The sequence below is a fragment of the Cotesia typhae genome, unplaced genomic scaffold, assembly GCF_013202065.1.
Source record: "Cotesia typhae breed Kobodo isofemale line unplaced genomic scaffold, CoteBio_Ctyphae scaffold_13, whole genome shotgun sequence".
NCBI classification, from domain to species: Eukaryota; Metazoa; Arthropoda; class Insecta; order Hymenoptera; family Braconidae; genus Cotesia; species Cotesia typhae.
The window spans coordinates 12527392-12548380 of record NW_027423774.1 but is presented as its reverse complement, the minus strand read 5'-3'; the positions used below and the strand labels follow the sequence as shown (position 1 = coordinate 12548380).

At 33.2% G+C, this 20989-nt stretch overlaps 2 protein-coding genes across 3 annotated transcripts in view; one reads left to right on the top strand and one right to left on the bottom strand.

Annotated features, from left to right (window-relative positions):
• The window catches only part of Swm (Zinc finger protein swm), a 63403-nt gene that overhangs the window by 15678 nt on the left and 26736 nt on the right, over window positions 1-20989 (top strand). For both annotated transcript variants that reach the window (XM_074255266.1, XM_074255265.1), the window contains exons 5-7: window positions 1593-1951; window positions 2014-2262; window positions 2909-4521. In XM_074255266.1, the coding sequence (XP_074111367.1) occupies window positions 1593-1951; window positions 2014-2262; window positions 2909-4521 (2221 nt within the window). The remainder of the gene's footprint in view (window positions 1-1592; window positions 1952-2013; window positions 2263-2908; window positions 4522-20989) is intronic.
• Window positions 4528-12549, bottom strand: LOC141535189 (uncharacterized). Its single transcript, XM_074255021.1, has 4 exons — window positions 12540-12549; window positions 10717-11253; window positions 9674-10591; window positions 4528-5881 (listed from the first exon to the last, which is right to left on the bottom strand). Exons 1-4 carry the CDS (start codon window positions 12547-12549, stop codon window positions 5874-5876), a joined length of 1473 nt encoding a protein of 490 aa, XP_074111122.1. The 3' UTR covers window positions 4528-5873.

The window sequence follows — 20989 nt, the reverse complement described above, 5'->3', positions numbered from 1 at the left end:
GATTTTCCGATCCGAGGAATAGATAATTTACTATGAGTTAATTAAAGTGACCAATCAGGTGCGCGCTATAACTGCTGAACAACGGCTACAGCCGTAGCAACGGCTACAGCCCATAAGAATAGGACTGAGCTAGTTAAAAAATAGAAAAGAAAAAAAAACACTTCGTACTTCCCAAATTAAAATTTGAGACAGAAAAATTTTTAATTTTAATAAAAAGTGACTGTGAAAAAGAGTTCTTAGGAGATTAAAAATTCTATTCAAGGCACCAATCAAAATTTTCAAGTTCTAGGGGGTTGATGTGGAACTCGATATAGATATTTTCTCTTATGTTCTCAAAGACATCAAGATTAGATTTTTTTATATCGAAAGTAGTCAGAGTTTCCATAAGTTTGGGGCTTTATCTCTGTATCCAACGGGTAGATTTTAAAAAATTGCAAATTTCTAAGTTCTAAAGATTTTATTTTAAATCGGGTATCGATATTTTTTCACAATTTATCACAGACACCGAGATTGAGATTTTTTAATCGAAAAAAATAAAGAGTTTTCTTGAGGTTTTGCGATTAAATCCGTCTCCAAGGATTGGATTTTCAAAAATTAAAAATTTTTGAGTTCCAGGGGCTTTACATTTAAATAAGTATCAATGTTAGCTTTTAAATTTCAATTGAGACTGTAAATAGATTTTTTAATCTCTTCAAAACTCTTTTTCACGGTCACTGTTTATTAAAATTCAAAATTTCTCTGTCTCAAATTTTAATTTGGGAAGTACGAATTGTTATTTTTTATTTTCTATTTTTTCACCAGCTCAGTCCTATTCTTATGAGCTTTACGGGCTGTAGACATTGCGCGAGCGAGTGGGCTCGCGGCTCATATTCTTGACACTTTGACAACTTATTCTTGACAACTTTAATTAATTCATAGTAAATTATCTATTCCTCGGATCGAAAAATCGCAGAGAACTTTTTAATTCAGAATTGTTTTTTCTATATAACTCTGCAAAATTGTCCGCGACTTACAGGACACCCTGTAAATTAATTATTTAAACTTTTATACCGTCTTTTGTAACAACACAAACTCGTAAAAAAAAAAGTTAATTAGCAGTTGAATAACGTTTTGAAAAATTGTGATATAAGTGTCTAGATGATACCAAAATTTTTTCAAATTCTTTAATTAATCTTCAATTGCATAAAAAAATTATTTAATAACTACGCTCACTACAGTGCCGGCGCGCGCATGTCGAACTTGCCGCGCGGAAGCCGATTTTCAACGTTAAATTGAAACTATCATTATTAGAGCTACAATTCCGGAACCAAAAATTTTTTACGAAAGTTTCCTGCTCTTTTAGTAACTTTTTTAATATTTGAGCTATCAAAAAAGTTATTTTGACACAGTTTAATTATGCATAATATTCATTCATATATAAACTTTTGAACCATATATATTTTCTGACACAGCTCGATGAGCTAAGTCGAAATATAGCAAAATTTTTCGAAAGTTCCGTCATGAGAATCAATACAGTAGTCAGATTTCTATGAAATCTACTAATAATTCTTATACCATCATCAATAAACTTTTTTTTTGTCTTTATATACTAGACGAAGTCGCAGTCGTAGTTCATCTCTGCGGATACGAGTCCGAGAAATAGCTGATAGCCGAGATCATAGAATCCGTTTTCGTAATCGATCTCCTACACCACTCCGCTCCCGATCACGATCTAACTCAACTGAAAAAAAATGTATAGATAAAACAGAAAAATTAGTCGATGAAAGCAGATTAGACTGTATTGAAACAAGCCCAGCTGGTACACCTTCTCAAGACAATAACCATGGAGATATCGATATGCGATTGTCTACAGCCAGCCAATCAATTCAAAGTGTCGTTGTCTTAACATCAAATATATCAAAGAATCAAATTGGAGAGTTCCTACTTAAACGCCGCTGTCGTGATTTCGATGGTAATTATAATTTATTATCAAATTTTTTATTGACCAGTTACTATAATATTTTTTTAATTTAGAGAAGGGGTATTGTATGCGTGGAGATTTATGCCCATATGATCATGGTACCGATCCTGTTGTGCTTGAAGATGTAGCACTTAGTCGAGTTTTGACATTTGGACCTCATGGTAGTCAAACTGTCGGTACTGAAACGGTACCTACTATATCTGATTCATCGTTAGGACAAAATGGAACCGTACAACCACCTCATGTTCCTCTTGCAAATTTACCACCTCCTAATTTACGGAATCCGCCTCACTCTAATATGGGTATGTCAAATTCATCAATATTTTAGGTTCTAATAACGATTTTAGAATTATTATTTACAATTTATAAAAATTTAGTATGTCAGTAGATTACGATGAAGTTATGATCTCGTTCTATTTTGATGTTCTACGGTGAACCATTATTAAAATAGTTACTTTTAAAATTTTATGTTTTTCATTTATACCTGTATAAATAGTCACTAGACTCATCAAGTATCATTATTTCTATCGATTAGATTTTAGTGAAAAATATAAGAAAATTTATGCTGTGTTACAAACTCTTAACAGTACGCTTTTACAGTATTTATTCGTAATTCTCGTATTTCTACTGCGATGCCTAAATTAAAAATTGTGAAAATCAATCGAGATGACGTACTTACAGATCAACTTTTCTTTCTATCAATATTGACATTATTACCTTGAATTTTTATTAGTAGTCATATTCTTGATAGGAGTTACTACAACTTTTATTGCGGCAAGTCCATAATTTTTGGAATCAAAATCAAAGACTACATGACAATGAATAAGTCTCTTTACTATTTTGTTGCTAAAACTAGTAGGACGTGAAAGTTAGGGAGACTTCAGTGAATGTCATGTTTCGTAAAAGCTTATCGTTCATCAATAATAATCTTTATTAAATAATTTTCAGAATACAATCCCGATGCTCCAAGTATGGAACCAAGGATATCATGGAGCCGGCATTCTCAATCTAATATGGGAATTTACGGTCGTGGAGAGCGTGAATTGATACGCGTTCCAGTCATCCCCCACATACAACCTCCTGAAACTGTTAATTCCCAAACAAATAGTTCATTAAAACGGAAACAAACTTTTGATTTCAATCGACTTGGTCCTAAGCAACGACTCAATCATAACCCTGCCAATTGTTCTCTAGAACTTAAAAAAGTTCCTCGTACTTTAAACAATATTACCCAACTAAATAACCACTTTTCTAAATTTGGTAAAATTGTTAATATTCAAGTCAATTTTGGTGGTGATCCGGAAGCTGCTCTCGTAACATTTCAATTGCCATCTGAAGCAAAAGCTGCTTATCGCAGTACTGAAGCAGTCTTAAATAATAGATTTATTAAAGTTTTTTGGCACAGTAATATTAACAATACTGCAGCTAGTAGTGCTATTGAAAATGTCCCACCCGGCTGTCGACCATCTGTCAAAGAAAGATTAGGTGCTGCTGTACCTTTGTCAATAAAATTAGATGACAATGAATATGTTCCCACGCGCCGCTCTAATGATGACCAACAAGAAAATGAACGAACACCACAACAGCAGCAACAAGAGCAACAGCCACAACAAAAACAACAACAGCAACAAGAAAAGCAAGTATCACAACAAAAGCAAGATCAGGAACATCAGCAACAACAACAAAATAAAAAACAGCTCCTAGAGGATCAGCAACAACAATTGCAACAATCACAAGAACAGCAGCAACAACAAATATTGTTATTACTACAACAGGAAAAAGAACAAGAACCAAAAAAGCAGGAACAACAACTTTTACTTCTATTACATCAGCACCAAGAACAACAACCGCAAGAACAGCAACAGCAACATCAACAAAAACAATCCATAGCAAATCTTATTATTCCTTCTCAGAAAAATAAAACAATAGCTTCTACTCGAGAAGAAAAAGTTTATGCTATCAAAAAGACTCAAGAAATTTTAGCGGTCAAAGAAACACTGAAGAAAAAACAAGAACAAAAGCGTAAAGAAGTAATTAAAATAACTGCAGATCTTCGGAAACGTAAACAGGAACTTTTGGATAAAAATTTAATGGAGATTCGCACTTTAATCGAGAAAGCAGAAAAAAATCCAGAGCAGAAAGATGCAATAATGGAAACAATTAATGTAATACAACAATCTATTGATCAATTGCGTAAAGATCTTGCGGCGAATGGACAACCTAGTGGACCAAAATTATTAGTCAAATCTCGAGAGCAAACTCAAAAAGAAATACTTGATGCTGAATTAGATCTTATGACTGCCCATCAGGAAGGACAAGATGCTGGTGAGTTGCAAAAGAGGCTAAATGAATTAAGAGCTCAAGCTGCGGTGTTGAGTATAAATGCTACCAAGAGTACGAATAAGAATCTGAAATCAAGTCGAATTGTTCGTGGTGGTCACAATTTTACGTGTCGTGGTCGTGGTAATTATATGCATGTTTCTACAGATCATCGCCCAACTAGTCTTCTAATTTCCGGATATGAAACTGAAGAGAAAATGGAAGTTCTTGCTCACTTCCAGGTAAATAATGTACTTATATAAAAGGTATTTCATATCACCTCATTTGACTGTCGAATTTTGGGATCCCAATTTAGTTGACATTTAGCTAAATTTTTATGCTTCTTGAAAGCAGTATGTACCATTTTTTTTAATTCTATACAACGTATGTAGTCAAGGAAGTTGGATTGTGTGTTATAACAGCCGTGAAGAAATCTTTACATCACGTATGCCACAACATCCAAGATTTGATATCGGATCGTCGTTGATTAAGAAACTTAATTTAAAATGATTTAATCCATGCAAAATGTATATCTATAAATTAGTAAACTTAAATAATTTCGAATTGTTATAAATTGTTTTTAATCATTTTAAATTAGATATCTTAATCAGTGTACTAAAAAAAAAAAAAAAAAAAAAAATAGGAAAACGGTTGACCTTGAAAGCTATCCCTACAACTTCCCGCTAAATAGAAAAAGCTTTTCGATGATTTTGTGCTCTTTGAGCTCAAAAGTCTGATGGAAGTTTCATAGAACACTATTTTTTGAATTTTCAAACCGCAGTAACTTTTGAATAAATAAACTGATTTTCACACAGTTGGTGGCATTCGACGCATTCTTTTGAGCCTCATAAAGAATCTTTAAGTTTAAATTGATCAAACAAGAAACTTTGGAGTCAAACTAAAGAAACACTTTTTTCGGTTTTCTTTCGTTCACGATATCTCTCGAACTAATCCACTGATTTTGACCGGGTCGGTGGTAATTGACGTGGTTTTTTGAGCTCAAGAGCTGATTAGTTTTTGGTTTTGATCAGTAAAGCCGGTAAAGTTATTTAAAAAAAAAAAACAGTTTTCCAAATTTTTTGATTTTTGAGATTGCTCAAAATCTAGAGAACTGAATCGATTAAGATTTTTAAGAAATTCAATAGCAATGATACTCTTTGGATCGCCACCTATCTTGTTCTGATCGGTTGAGCCGTTCAAAAGTTCACACATACACACTGTTAGAATTAGGTAGGGCCTTTTTAAATAAACAATACCAATTAATAGTTAAGAGTATTTATTAATATGTGCATCCGCACGTTACCAAAACTCAATCGGAAGTAAGTGGTGGTACAGTTCTCAAATTTCAACTTAAGCAGGGATCATGACATCACATGACCTCCCTACTACTCATGGGGTAAGACGGTTAGGCGTTACTTCCAACACTCCCTCCCGTCTAGCCGTCTTTCACCATTTTACAATGATTCATATAAAATACATAGATTTTCTTATTATCTAAAAGTTACATATCTCTGACTACTAAGAATGATAATAATTGTTCAATTAATATTACTAAGGCGGAATAATACAATGGCAATCCGGTGAGTCTTTGAGTTTATTTTCCTGAAACAGAATAGTCAATAATTTAACATTGATCTATTTTAGCATTCATTAATTTATCAGTCAAGTATTTGTGTAGGTCAAACGCAAAAGGTTTTGTGAATATATCAGCAATCTGATTCTTTGACGGGATCCATTCAACATCAACAAAATTTCGCGCTACACATTCTTTTACATAATGTTCTCGTATCTCTGTCATATGTCTTAATTTATTACCCCCGCTAGTTTTCACACACGACGCGGCAGCTTTATTGTCATACCACAATTTTATGGGATAAAATACTCTGTCCAAAATTAACTTAAGTGAATTACTTATAGCTATCAATTCCTGACACGCCTCACTCATTGCTACATACTCTGCTTGATACGTAGACAGTGCTACATATGGTTGTTTATCAGTCCGCCAAGTGATTGTATCACCAAACAATTTTATGACATACCCATAAGTTGTTTGAGATCCTTTACAATCTGCTAAGCTTGCATCAGAGTATGCTTGTATATCATTTCGCTCACCAGTGTACCTTAATCCTAAGGTTCTGGTTCCTTTCAGATATCTGAACACTCTTTCAACCATACGCCAATCGCTTTCGGTTGGATTAATTTGATGTCTACTTAATACATTAACCGCATAGGATATATCTGGTCGAGTTGCCCCGGCCAAATATAGCGAACTACCGATCGCTTCTCTGTAAGGAACATTTTTAATTGTTTCAGTAGTAATTAGCACATTATCATTTATATTTTCTTCTCTCAACTTTCTTTCTCTATTAATTACCTGAGTGGTAACCATAGGCGTTCTCTGTGGACTCATATCACTAAAGTTGAATTTTTCTAAGATTCTACTTGTATACTTTTCCTGACTAAGAATAATTTCTCGACTTTGTCTATCTCGATGTATTGAAATTCCCAGAAATTCTTTTGGTTCACCCAAATCACTCATCTCAAATTCCTTTTTAAGTTTTAATTTTACCTCAACCATTTTAGATTTGTCGTTAGAGGCTAAGATAATATCATCAACGTATAGTATTAAAATAAGAATCTTTCCGTTTTCACTCCAAATAAATAAACATGGCTCAATTCCATGATTTTTTAATCCTACACTCAATGCCACATCAGTAAATCTCTCATTCCATTTTTTAAGACTAATCCGTAAACCATATAGAGCTCGTTCTAATTTACACACCATAGTTTCCCTAATTTCTTGTGTAACATTCACACCCTCTGGGATTTCCATATAAATTTCCTCATCTATAATGCCATTTAAAAATGCAGTTTTTTACATCAAGATAACAAGTCTCTAAATCATATTTATTAATTATAGCAAAGGCAGATCTAATCAAGGTCAATCGAGATACAGGGGCATAGGTTTCTCTGAGATCATAATTATTATTATCTTTAAAACCTCGAATCACTAATCGCGCTTTGTATTTGATTTGATTGTCATTTTCAATTTTCTTTTTGAAAACCCACCTAGAGTCTATGATATTTAATCTTTTACCGTTTTTCATTTTAGTAAGTCGGTCAACTAATGTCCACACACTATTTTTATTCATAGAATGAAGCTCATCTCTCACAGCATTTTGCCAAAATTCCCGTTCTTTTGATTTCATAGCATCTTTAAAAGATATTGGATCTTGTTGAATACCCGCTAACATTGCATGACAAATTTTATCCTGGGTTTCACTCGTCTCACAATCTATTCTCTCACCAAAAACTAAGTTAACATCAATTTTATCGTTTACATCAATTATTTCTGAAAAACTATTATCTTTAATTGAGTTCCCGTTATTAATTTTCGCATCTGTTAAAATATTTTGCTGTTTCTTCGGTTGTCCTCTCTTTCTTTTCGTCTCTCCCTCCGGTTTTAAAAATTCTAACTCATCTTTATTAAATTCAACAAACCACTTCTCTTTATTAACTGATAATTTTTCAACCGACCAATCTTTCACACCATTTTTATCATACTTATCACCATACACCAGTTTTTCATTAAAACGAGCATCTCTACTTTCATAAAATTTCCCTTCTTCTGGTTTCAAGAACTGATAACCAGTAGGTGTATATCCTACCAAAATTACGCGTCTCCCTTCGAATCTAAACTTAGGACCAGTTTTTCTTTGTACTTTAATATATGCTACGCAACCAAAACGTCTCAATTGATTAATGTCAAAATTGTGATTCGGTGCAAACCTTTGTAAAGGTGTTATCATATCGTTAGACTTGTGAGGTGTTCGGTTGCAAGCATATACAGCAGCACTTAAAGCCAGATCCCACATATTTTCAGGTAATTTCGCATCATCCATGTAGGCTCTTACTTTCTTTTGTATCGTTTGATTGAACCTTTCGGCTACCCCGTTGTGTTCAGGTGTATCAGGACTTGCTAATTGTTGTTCTGTTCCTAGAGTTTTTAACACCTCGAGCGTGTATCCCCCTGTATACTCAGTACCCTGATCTGTACGTAAATAGCATACTTTCGCGTTTCTACCTAACAAATTTCTTGCACTTCTTACAAAAGCCTCAAAACAGTGACCCGTTTCACTTTTTGCTTTCATTGGATATGCCATTGCTAGTCTAGAAAAATCATCTACAAAAACTGAAATGAATTTATATCCTTTTGGATGAGATATCGGACTTATAGGCCCCATAGTATCAGAATGAATTATTTGAAGAGGTTCAGTTGCCCGTCGACGTGTTGAGTTGAATGGTTTTTTATTGAATTTCGCAACCATACATACTTCGCGATCTAAAATAGTATCATCGAAAATCGCGGTTCTAAGATTTACATTTTCTGGAAATTTATTCTGAAGAGCTTTTAAATAACTAATAGACACATGACCCAACCTTACATGCCAAAGCATAGCCTTTTTATTTTTAGCAAAACTTTTATAGTTTTCATCGAATGGAGACTCTTTCTCTGATAATTCAACAATAGGTAATTCATCTATATCATGAAATTTTCTATCCCAGATAGACGTGTCAAAGTTTGAATTTTCATAAACAAATTTATTTTCACTCTCTACTACGGATTTTACCTTTTCAGATTCTACAACCAAGTCATTGTTATCTACATTTAACTTTTCTACTAGTAACTCATCTCTTTCATTATCATAACATTCTTTATCACCACTAGAATTAATATCGATTTTAACTTCATCTCGTACCTGTTTGAATCACTTTTCTCTAAAATTTCTTTCGCAGTTACACTCCTCATTTTATATCTTATTTCATTACAACCATCCGATCTATCTAAAGTTAGATTTGCAATTATTTTTCTATTTATAAAGCTATTCCCATCATTACTCTGACTATTATTAATTTCAAATTCTATTATCCAATAAGGTTTGTTATAAACTCCAGTAATAAATGATTCATTTGAAACAGGAACAAAAATGTCAATTTCTTTATTGTCTAGATAAATACTAAATCCCATTTCTCCAAATTTTGTAAGTGATAATAAATTTTCGGACAAAGCTTCTGCATATATAACATTTTCTATTTCGATTGATTTATTATTATTTAATAAAAACTCGACTTTACCCGCTCTCTCCGTTTTCAAATCTGCGGATTCGTTTTTATTAGCGCATCTAATTTTACCGTGATCTCATTCATCAAAGGATTTAAATATTATTTTACTATTAGTTAAATGTTCTGTTGCACCCGAATCGGCAAGAAATTTTGCAAATATTTTACTTTGTTCAGAAACATCTTTAAATTTGCAACTGTTATCATCAAGATCGGACTGTTGTAAATAATACTGACTATGATTAGTTGGAAGATTCTCAAAAGACATCTTACCTTTATCTTGTTTAGTTTCAGTGAAATTCGCATCTACGTCTTTCTCCTTTGACTTCTGTTGAATCCTCTTATCATTGTTTCGGAAATTTTTATAACCTCCTCTTCCTCGATTGGATTTGAATTTTTTCGCATCTCCGCCTCTCTCAATATTATTCTTCCGTTTCCAATTTTGTCTTCCGGTATTTTGAAAAACTTTCGACCTTCTCATAGCGTTAGAACGTCCTCTGGCGAAACCACGGCTATACCCTCTACCTCTTTCACCATGTGATTGTTTTGTTTTCTTCAAAGGACAGTCGGCTGCTTTATGGTTGGTTACTTGTCCACACCCATAACATTTTTTCAGTCCTGTCCCTCTCCATGGACAATGAATTGCTATATGACCCAGATCATCACACTCATAACATCTGTCTAAGCAATCACGACCTTGATGAGCTTGCATCACAGTTCCTGTGGTCTCAGACGCTGTTGCATGGTTTTTGTTTGCTTCTGCTTGTAATATGAAAAGTTTTAATTTTTCATAACTAAGCCCTTGACCAGTCGAAGACATTGTCATAAATTCAACTAATTGAACATCAGGAACGGTGGTCATAATAGCACTATAAAAGGCGTCTTTCTTTTCAATTTCTGACAGTGGCTTAATACCAGACAAATTTCCATAATTTCTAACGACATCTTCAAATTTTTCAATAAAATCTGAAGCTTTTTCTTTATTTGGATAATATTGCATATTATATAATAGTCTTCTGAGTGTACTTGAAGAATTATTACTTTCAGTTTTTTTAAGGTCTTTAATTGTTTTTAAAAGTTCTACCGGATCTTTTATTCCAATAACTTGAGAATGATACTTATGATCTAAATGATTAATTAAAATATCTCGAACTTTGAATTTATGTTTTTCAATAATATCAGTATCAAGATCTTTACATGAGCGCTAGTCGGATCAATTACATACAGTAATTCATGAACTCTTAATTCTGATGTAAAAAGATCATAAAAATGTTCAAACTTTGTATTTGGTGTAAGTTTATAATCTCGTTGCATACCCCCATCTTTACTAATAATTTCTACTTTTAATGTTTCTTTGATTTTATTTGCTAAACTGTCAGAATTTTGAAATTCGCTAACACTTCTATCTACTTTTAACTTTTTAAACTCTTGTTGTACTAATTTAGAAACTTGATTTTTCAATTCTCCAAGTTCACTACTAGAAGTACCATCGTTCGATCTGCTCTCATCTCTATCAATTAATTTTTGATAATGCTCATGCATTTTACTGCATTCATTATTCACATCTCTTATTTGCTTACGGATCTCATTATTTATGTCTTCAAGGGTTTTTGTTTGTTTAACAAAAACATCTTTTTGTTTATTGAACTCGTCAATAATCAAACCTTGAATTTTTTCCATTTTAGCAACAGCTGCCTGAGCACTTAACAGAGATTCCTGGCATTGTTTCATCATATTGGTAGAGGATTCACAAAATTGCCTCACCAGAGATAACACTTCGTCTTTATTAGTGTTATTCTCCACAATTTGTGAAGTAGTACCAGGTAGCGCTTCAATTTCATTATTTTTTGCAACTATATTAGAAACGGAAAAATGTTTTGATTTAATTTTATATAATTAAGATTAACTGATTTTATAAATTTAATTGATGGTAAAGATTTATTTCCTTGGGATAAGACTGTTTTGTTTAACAGAGTACTTTCCTTGTCACATCTCTCTCTCTCTCTCTCTCTCTCTCTCTCTCTCTCTCTCTCTCTCTCTCTCTCTCTCTCTCTCTCTCTCTCTCTCTCTCTCTCTCTCTCTCTCTCTCTCTCTCTCTCTCTCTCTCTCTCTCTCTCTCTCTCTCTCTCTCTCTCTCTCTCTCTCTCTCTCTCTCTCTCTCTCTCTCTCTCTCTCTCTCTCTCTCTCTCTCTCTCTCTCTCTCTCTCTCTCTCTCTCTCTCTCTCTCTCTCTCTCTCTCTCTCTCTCTCTCTCTCTCTCTCTCTCTCTCTCTCTCTCTCTCTCTCTCTCTCTCTCTCTCTCTCTCTCTCTCTCTCTCTCTCTCTCTCTCTCTCTCTCTCTCTCTCTCTCTCTCTCTCTCTCTCTCTCTCTCTCTCTCTCTCTCTCTCTCTCTCTCTCTCTCTCTCTCTCTCTCTCTCTCTCTCTCTCTCTCTCTCTCTCTCTCTCTCTCTCTCTCTCTCTCTCTCTCTCTCTCTCTCTCTCTCTCTCTCTCTCTCTCTCTCTCTCTCTCTCTCTCTCTCTCTCTCTCTCTCTCTCTCTCTCTCTCTCTCTCTCTCTCTCTCTCTCTCTCTCTCTCTCTCTCTCTCTCTCTCTCTCTCTCTCTCTCTCTCTCTCTCTCTCTCTCTCTCTCTCTCTCTCTCTCTCTCTCTCTCTCTCTCTCTCTCTCTCTCTCTCTCTCTCTCTCTCTCTCTCTCTCTCTCTCTCTCTCTCTCTCTCTCTCTCTCTCTCTCTCTCTCTCTCTCTCTCTCTCTCTCTCTCTCTCTCTCTCTCTCTCTCTCTCTCTCTCTCTCTCTCTCTCTCTCTCTCTCTCTCTCTCTCTCTCTCTCTCTCTCTCTCTCTCTCTCTCTCTCTCTCTCTCTCTCTCTCTCTCTCTCTCTCTCTCTCTCTCTCTCTCTCTCTCTCTCTCTCTCTCTCTCTCTCTCTCTCTCTCTCTCTCTCTCTCTCTCTCTCTCTCTCTCTCTCTCTCTCTCTCTCTCTCTCTCAGGCTATCCATGAGATGCATTCTTGGAAGAAACTGATATGCGACGCTCTAGTAGATTGGCAGCTAAAAAACACACTGTATTTAAACTACCTCACTTTACTACTACCTATTTAGAGTGTTCACTTATAGTGACTGTGATAAGAGTGTGGGAGGAGCTACCTGACGACATTGTCAACTCAAGTAGTTTGGAGGTGTTTAAAAATAAAATTTTTGACCATTTATTAAATTTGGATAATTGAAGAATCGCTTGATGACCCTTAATACTCTCAATTGGGTATTTGCATGATTTTGATATTCATAAACTTTTGATATTTTTACATTCTATATAATTTTCTTAAATTTTTTGAAAAAAAATTTTTCGATTTTGTTCTTAAAAATTTAAATAATTTAATAAATAAAAAAAAGCAGATATTTAGATGAATAAGTAGTTCCATCTCGTGTATGTGACGTCATAGTGCTTATTTCATTTGAAATTTTAAGCGCCAATCTCTTGTAAACACGTGGCAGGTGTAAACAATTGTTGTGTTAATTGTGATTGATTCAAAAAAGATCTGGTTGTGTTGTTTATAATAAAATAAAATTATTTAATTACTCGAAATGTCGTCAAAAAATGAGTTTTATTGGTGTATAGTTCCAACGTGTAGAAATACTGGTAAATCAACACCAGAAAAAATTTTTATAAATGTTTCATTAAATTCTGTTAAACGGAAAAATCAGGATCCACTTTTCGCCGAGGCATTTTTATTAATTCGTTGATAATCACAAACTACACTGTTGAACTGATGCTTCTCAAAAGTCTTAGTATAACAACATTGACATGTTCATAATCTCCAAACACATTCACTTTAAATTTAAAAAAACATTTCACAAAAATTTATTTCACTTTTAATTATTTTCAACAAAATCTAGCATTAAAAATAGAATGTATAAAACTTAAACTTGAAAAAAACTTAACTTTAAGTTTTTTAGCAATGTAAAATATTATACGTGACTTAAATGCTCATTCAAATATACGCGCTACAAACAGCACAATGACGTCACACCAATCTCATCACGTTTTACATCACGTGACTTTTATGTAATTTAGGATCACTTTTATTTATTAAATTATTCAAATTTTTAAGAACAAAATCGAAAAATTTTTCTTCCAAAAATTTAAAAAAATTATATAGAATGTAAAAATATCAAAAGTTTATGAATATCAAAATCATGCAAATACCCAATTATTGTGAAATTTACCTTAATATTTACCTTAATATGTCTTTATATTTCAAATGTTATTTAGAATTTAGAGTTATTTGTTGAATCAGATAAGATTTAAAATTTGCTTAATATCGCTAAAATATTTAGTAAAATGCTTAGAATTAATTTTAATTTATGTACTTGCAATATTAATATTAAATATGTAAAAAATTTTGTATCTATTATAAAATTGAATATTGCCATTAGGCTTGTGCCTTGGCATGAATAAACTATCAATCAATCAATCAATCTCTCTCGGTCTCATCTCCACTCTCAATCGCATCTCTTAAAAATGTATTCTCATCTTCCTGAAACACAGATTTTTGGTCATCATCTCCTGGTGAGACTACCCAAGGACCATCTCCTTCTTGTTTCTCAATCCACTTAATAGCGGCTCTCCACTCGTCCTCGTTCATATTGCTTTTATCTGTTAAACGAATTAATTTTTAATTAATAATATTCTTATACTAGGAGCTATGCCTTAAGCCTGGTTGACTGAACTACAAGTATGGCCAGGTTAAAGCAAGCTGTAATATATATAATCCGAACACAAGATCATACATACAACCGCTTCAGTAATTCACGAAGTAAATGAATGCACAGCATCCATCACTAAACATGAATCACAAAGTAAAACCTTGTATTTATTTTTTGAACATACAAGTTAATTATTATTCATTATTGTCAAAAATTAATTTTGAATTAGATGTCCTTAAGTGGGAAAATCCAAATAATTGGATTAATTCTCGATATTTTTATGTACATCAAATTTATGATTTTCAACCAACCTGCTTGATAAGGTACCTCACGCGTCTCAACATGAAATAACACTCTCACCACTAATACTTAGTGATATTTCCTCTCCAGGATGGTTTTGTTCAAATTGAAAAACTTTTCTGTATCTTTCCAAGAATTTTTTAAATAATTCCTCGTCTCCGATTTCTGCAGATAAATATATATAGCTATTAATATTTTTATTTATTTGTGTGCACACAATTAAGAATTGTAACTCTATACAATTAAAATTTATTTTTATACATAAGTATAAAATTTCGTTAAATCAATTAAACTTTTCATAATTTAATCTAATAAATAAACCGCGTCTATTTAGATACAAGTTAAATATTTAAGGGGCACACCTAGTGTAACGGCCTAAAAAAAACGTGATTTTTGGGAATTTTTATTAAAAAAAATACTTTATCAATTATTTTAAAATTTTAAGAATATATTTATACATGTTTTAAGAATACATAATGAAATTTTTGAAGAAAAAAATTAAATATTTTTTAAGTTATCGTCGATCTCTAACGGCGCGAAAAAAAAAGGTCCTTCACTGCTGCAGTGATTCCGGCCTTCTCCGTGGATGAAATCTAAAAAAAAAATATCTCGTTAAACTAGATAATATTGTCTGTACAATGACCTACGATAAAAAAAAAATCAAAAATTGACAATATGGCGGCGTTTTAAAAAAAATAGTCGAATTTTACCTAAAATTTTGGTCGTTTGTGGCCTGCGAAAATTCGATTTTTGATCAGATCAAAAAATCGATGGGTCATTGTATTGTCGCAAACTCTCCACTAAGGAGAATTTCCGTAATTCTTCTATATGTAGTTGATTAGTTAGAAATTGGTTCAGGATCTATCTGTTTAAAATAAAAGACTCGGTGTTGGGGTGAATAATTGTGATTAATTTATTCCCCAAGAGGAGAAAACTCTAGCAATTGCTAGAGAAAAACTCCTCGAAGATGTTACAGTTGAGAGATATGTGAATGAATATGTGTGTTGATATGAATGTATATATGTTTGCACTGCTGTGCAATGAGGGGTGAGAATAGATCTCAGCCACCGTTAGGTTATTGTGGTTAACCGTCAACCGTTAATATCTCAGTAGAGATGTAAAATGTAATTATAATCAGAAAGGATCGTGTGTTTGCAATCGGAAGAGAATTGACTGTGTGTTTAGAATGGTTTGAAAGAACCAGTAGGTTCAAGTATTGAATTTGATCGCTGGGATCGAGTTGTGTTATAAGTTTGATCGCTGGGATCGAATCCTTGATCGCTGGGATCAAGTGTGTTATAAATTTGATCGCTGGGATCGAATCCTTGATCAGTGGGATCAAGTTGTGTTATGAATTGATCGCTGGGATCGAATCATTGATCAGTGGGATCAAGTTATGTTATGAATTGATCGCTGGGATCGAATCCTTGATCAGTGGGATCAAGTTATATTATGAATTGATCGCTGGGATCGAATCCTTGATCAGTGGGATCAAGTTATATTATGAATTGATCGCTGGGATCGAATCATTGATCAGTGGGATCAAGTTATGTTATGATCCGAGAGGATCGAATTATTTTGATTTAAATGATTTGAATATTTTGTTTAAATTAGTAGTTGAATATAGTTTTCTAATTTACGCGAGAATTTACTATTTAATTTAAATTACTTTCTGAAGAACTCAACAAATTATTAAACATATGAATTTATTAATGTACCTTGTTTCTTGTAAAGTTGATTTGAATTTAACAATTAACACGATTAAATTTAATTAAATAAAGCACATCAATGAAGTTAAGTTAATAATTACGACTGACTAAATTCAATTAACACTTGCAAAATATAACTAATTAACAATGATTTTAATTATAATTGAATATTATGAAACTGAATTGAAGATACTTGACAAACTTTTAACAATGATAATTTATTGCGTCTAATTTATCACGCGATTGAAGACAATGGCCGCGATGCTAAACGCTAAGTACGACGTACTTTTTATTAGCGTCTTAAATATTTGACCACGAATTTATGTTAAGTTTAAAATTAATGCACAAATGTCGAATCAATGAATTTAATTAAGTATGAGAACTGATAATTAACTGATAATTAATTACGTTAGCAAATAATAAAACACAATGGAATAATTTCTTTGTCAGAGAGAACGCAGGTATATTGCACTAGTCACTAGTCCCAGTACAACTGCCGCTCATGGCGTCCCCACCGGCCTCGTGCCCCGGGCTCCCGGTCTTCTTCCCGCTAAATCATGGGGCGCATGTGCAGCCGCCATTTGACATCGCGTTCATAAGAACGATCATAGAAATTGCCATGAGAATGACCCATGTTAGATATTAAGTATAGGTGTTTAAAGTTTGAATACACTCATGAGAGCGCTTTAGTCAATCTCTTTTGTACCGACATCAAACAGTCATTGTACGGAGAACTATATATAGAACATGTAAAAAAAATTCGATAGTGATCGGATCATTTGTTTTTGAGTAATCACTGCAGCAAATTCGGAAAATGCTGTTTCGAGAAAAACGCGTTTAAAGATAAAATGATCGTTTCCACTGTTATAAGTGGTTTAAAATCATATTTACAGCTAATCTGCTATTCCAGGGCCATATAATACACCTTCCTCTTCTTCGAAAAGGGCTTGTTCAGCTGAAGAAGCTTTTCTTCGAGATGATCGACCTTCTTTTGAAGAAGCCCTTTGGCGATAATCAGCGATTCGTATTCTCGTGTCGTCCTTAAGAGCCGCAAAATCTCTTGCTGCAGGTCCAACTATCACTCCCATTACATTGAATATCTTCAAAATTGACGAATAACCGTCATTAAATATTGCAGTTGCAAAATTATTTGACAATTCAATGTTTTGAAGCCATTATGAAGATGCTTGGGTGAAAAGTGCCAAAGTAAACCGTTGTAGCTTTCATTGTTGTTTTGAGTATTGCTACCTTTACATCTATCAAGCAATTCATATCGAGATAAGTCTTCATAAATAGGTTTTATAGCTTCTTGTACTTCTGGATCCAGTGGGAGGTAATCGTGTTTAAATGTACTAGTGATTCCTTCAGCTTCCGCGCGGCGATAAGCGCACCAACTTTCAGCGCCTTCTGGACAATTTTTATGATTTGGGTTTTTGTCAGTTGAACAGAAATGATAAAATGTTGCCCAGATTGCTTTATACATTTCATCTACATTATCTTGATTCCTCATAATTGCTAAACCATAATATTTTTGGAGTTTATTTATAAAATTTACAGTTAACTTTTGTGATGTTTTACTTTTTCCTCCTAATTTCTTATTAATGTTCTTTACACTTCGGCAACGTGTTCCCATTCTTTTTTCACATGTAGATAGCATTCCAATTTAGCAACAGGAATATCATAAGGATTCAAATCTATAAGTCCTTTGTGGGTAGCGCTATCACCATCACCAATATAGCGGGTATATTTTACACCATATTTACTAATGGAACGACCAAACATGTCTTTTACACTATCCACTTCCATTTTTGAGGCAGATCCTTTATGATTGGCATCACATTCTTCATCGTGTAATGATAGCCATTCCTCATAATCTTCAGGTTCGCTATCTTTTTTTTTCTTCCAAAAACACAACTCTGACAATATGTAGATTTTACGCATGAATCAAGAATTTTCTTGCTGTATTTTCCTGCCAGCGTAACTACTCCAAAACGGGAAGTATGGCCACGTTTTTTCCAGGTACCATCGCCGCTAACAGTCAAATTTGTCTCCGAATTTTCTTTCTTTAATGTAAGCTCTTTTCCTTCATTTATAGCTTGCTGCATACTGAGCTTACAAACAGTTTCGGCTGCAATCTGTAAATTCGTAAAACATTCCGCAAAAGTTTAGTCGTAAAATTTGCATGCTAAATCCATTAATCCACAGAAAAGATTTATCCCATTTATTCCGATGCCCAATAGACACATCACAGCAACAATACGTTTATTTATTTCAAATGCGTTATTAATCATTGGTCCAGAATTAGTATACGAATTGCCACATTCACAAATAATAGCAATTTTGAACCCTAGGCCTCTTGAACTTGCTTGATTGAAAGTAACTTTTTTTGACAGGTTTTACACACCACTAAATTACTAATTGCACTAAAAACTGATAAAAATTGCAAAATACAATATCCATGAGATGGGTCAATCACAACATTATTGTCATTATTTTGTAATAACTTTTCTGCGGACGTACTGGTATTCGCAGTAGATTGCTCAAATGTAAATCTATTTCCGGTAAACTTGCGTTTTTTCGCAATTGATCGATGCTTAGGAACATTGTGAGTTCCTTTTTTATTTGAATATGAAGATTGATCACTCATTTTCAAGAAAATAGCACGTGTAAAATTATGATGCGCTCGATACAACGATCACAATGAGACTAAATGTGTCTGGCTCCGAAAATAATTTACGTGGCAGTAAACGAAAAATTTCTAGAAATTTCTAGAAATTATTATAATGATATATTTTTGTATACCTGAGAGCCAACAATAGAAACTGGATTCGTGTTATAGGGGCTGGAAGAGACAGTAGACTCTGAACAATACTTCAGGTACGTCTCGCAGCTAATGACACTCTAGCTGCCGAGCGGCTGCTCTTTAAAATGTTATAACTCAAAAACTATTTGAGATATCGATTTGAAATTTTAATAAGTTATTTTTAAAGGTGTAATCTACCGAAATATGAAAAAAAAAAAAAAATCGACTTTTTCGAAATTTCACACTAGGTGTGCCCCTTAAACGTTGGTTTAAATTTCTATTTAAACCAGTTTTAATCTTCGTAAACGTATAAAGTCACTCTCAATATTTTTCTCAAAGTAAACATTGAGTAACAAAGGCGCATCTCAGTCTTTTCAAAATATCCAACAACCCAACGATTGTTCGATGCTGTTACCATGTGCGTTTAGCCCCATGTGTAACGTTTCAGGTTACATAGTTCTCAAAAGTAATAAAACTTGGTTTCAACACTTCTATATATAACATGTAACATGAACATTTTAACAGGCAATGAATATTACAATATTCCTTCCTAGTTAACAAATAAAAATTCTGCCAAATTTATTAATTTAAAATTTTAAAATTACGTACGTATTTTTCGCTTCTCAAAAATTCATGCTCATCTCTTAAATATTCTGACACATCTCAAATATAAAAAATTTTCTTTCATATTACTTACGTTGACCGTTGTCATGATCAAACTTTCCAACAGAAGACGTTTCTTCTGACATTTCTGCAATTTTTCAAAACTTGAATTGTTCAAAACTTCAAATCTTGATTATTCACTTCAGTTCACTTAAACAGTTCATCTCACGCTAGTCACTTATGTTCTCGAGAACTTCAAAGTTTCTTATTAAACGTAATAATTATTTATTGCTTGAAATTTTAAAAGTTTTAATTTATTAATTTTGCGCAGTGGACACGTGTAAGGCTCATAACCTGTTAGAATTAGGTAGGGCCTTTTTAAATAAACAATACCAATTAATAGTTAAGAGTATTTATTAATATGTGCATCCGCACGTTACCAAAACTCAATCAGAAGTAAGTGGTGATACAGTTCTCAAATCTCAACTTAAGCAGGGATCATGACATCACATGACTTCCCCACTACTCATGGGGTAAGACGGTTAAAGCGTTACTTCCAACACACACACACACACACACACACACACACACACACACACACACACACACACACACACACACACACACACACACACACACACACACAATTTTTTTATATTTTCAAGTGCTCTTGAAAAAACTTATCCTCCTGATTTTGAGATTTTTTTTTATCACTGGTTCAAAAAATATCAAATTTAAAAAAAAACCGCTCTTTTTATGGTTTTTTGTTTATAACTTCTTAAAAAACGATTTAAATAAAAAAACTCAAAAACTAAAAAAGTTTTGTTTTTTCATGTACTTTTAGAAAAAAAAAAATACAAATAATTTTTTGGAAAAATTTTTTTGTGTGATTTTCGAGTTTTAAAACTTTGAAGTTGTTTTCTGGAAATCATGTATATTTTGATATTCCTGAAAATTTGTCACAACAAACACTATTTATTCTACAACTTTTCGGGTGGGTCCTTTTCTTTCTGTAAAACCAATTATACACAATTAAAGGATTTTTTAAATAATTCCTTACATCTGATTATAAATAATCATAACAAAATATTAGTTTATTTACGCATTTCTTTTAAAAGCTTACATATAAACTCTTTATTTGTGTCGGAATATTCTTTAGCTCTTATAGTCTTGTTAGCTGCCTGGATAATATAATGAAATTTCTGTGTGCCTGTAATTGATTTAGCTGTTTTGTATCGCAGATTCAATTTTTCTATTGCAATAGTATAGTCATTTGCAGGCGAAAATCTTACAGCAATACTAGTTAAAGAATTCGGTTCAGATGCCCACCCATAAAATTCTTGAGGCGTTGTTATCTGATTATCGATTGGCCATTGTGATTATCGATTGGAAATTGGTCAAAGTGAGTTTCCAACAATAATCAGGACAACATATACAATTTAGGTTAGTGCAGATGGATAAATCAATACAGCTGT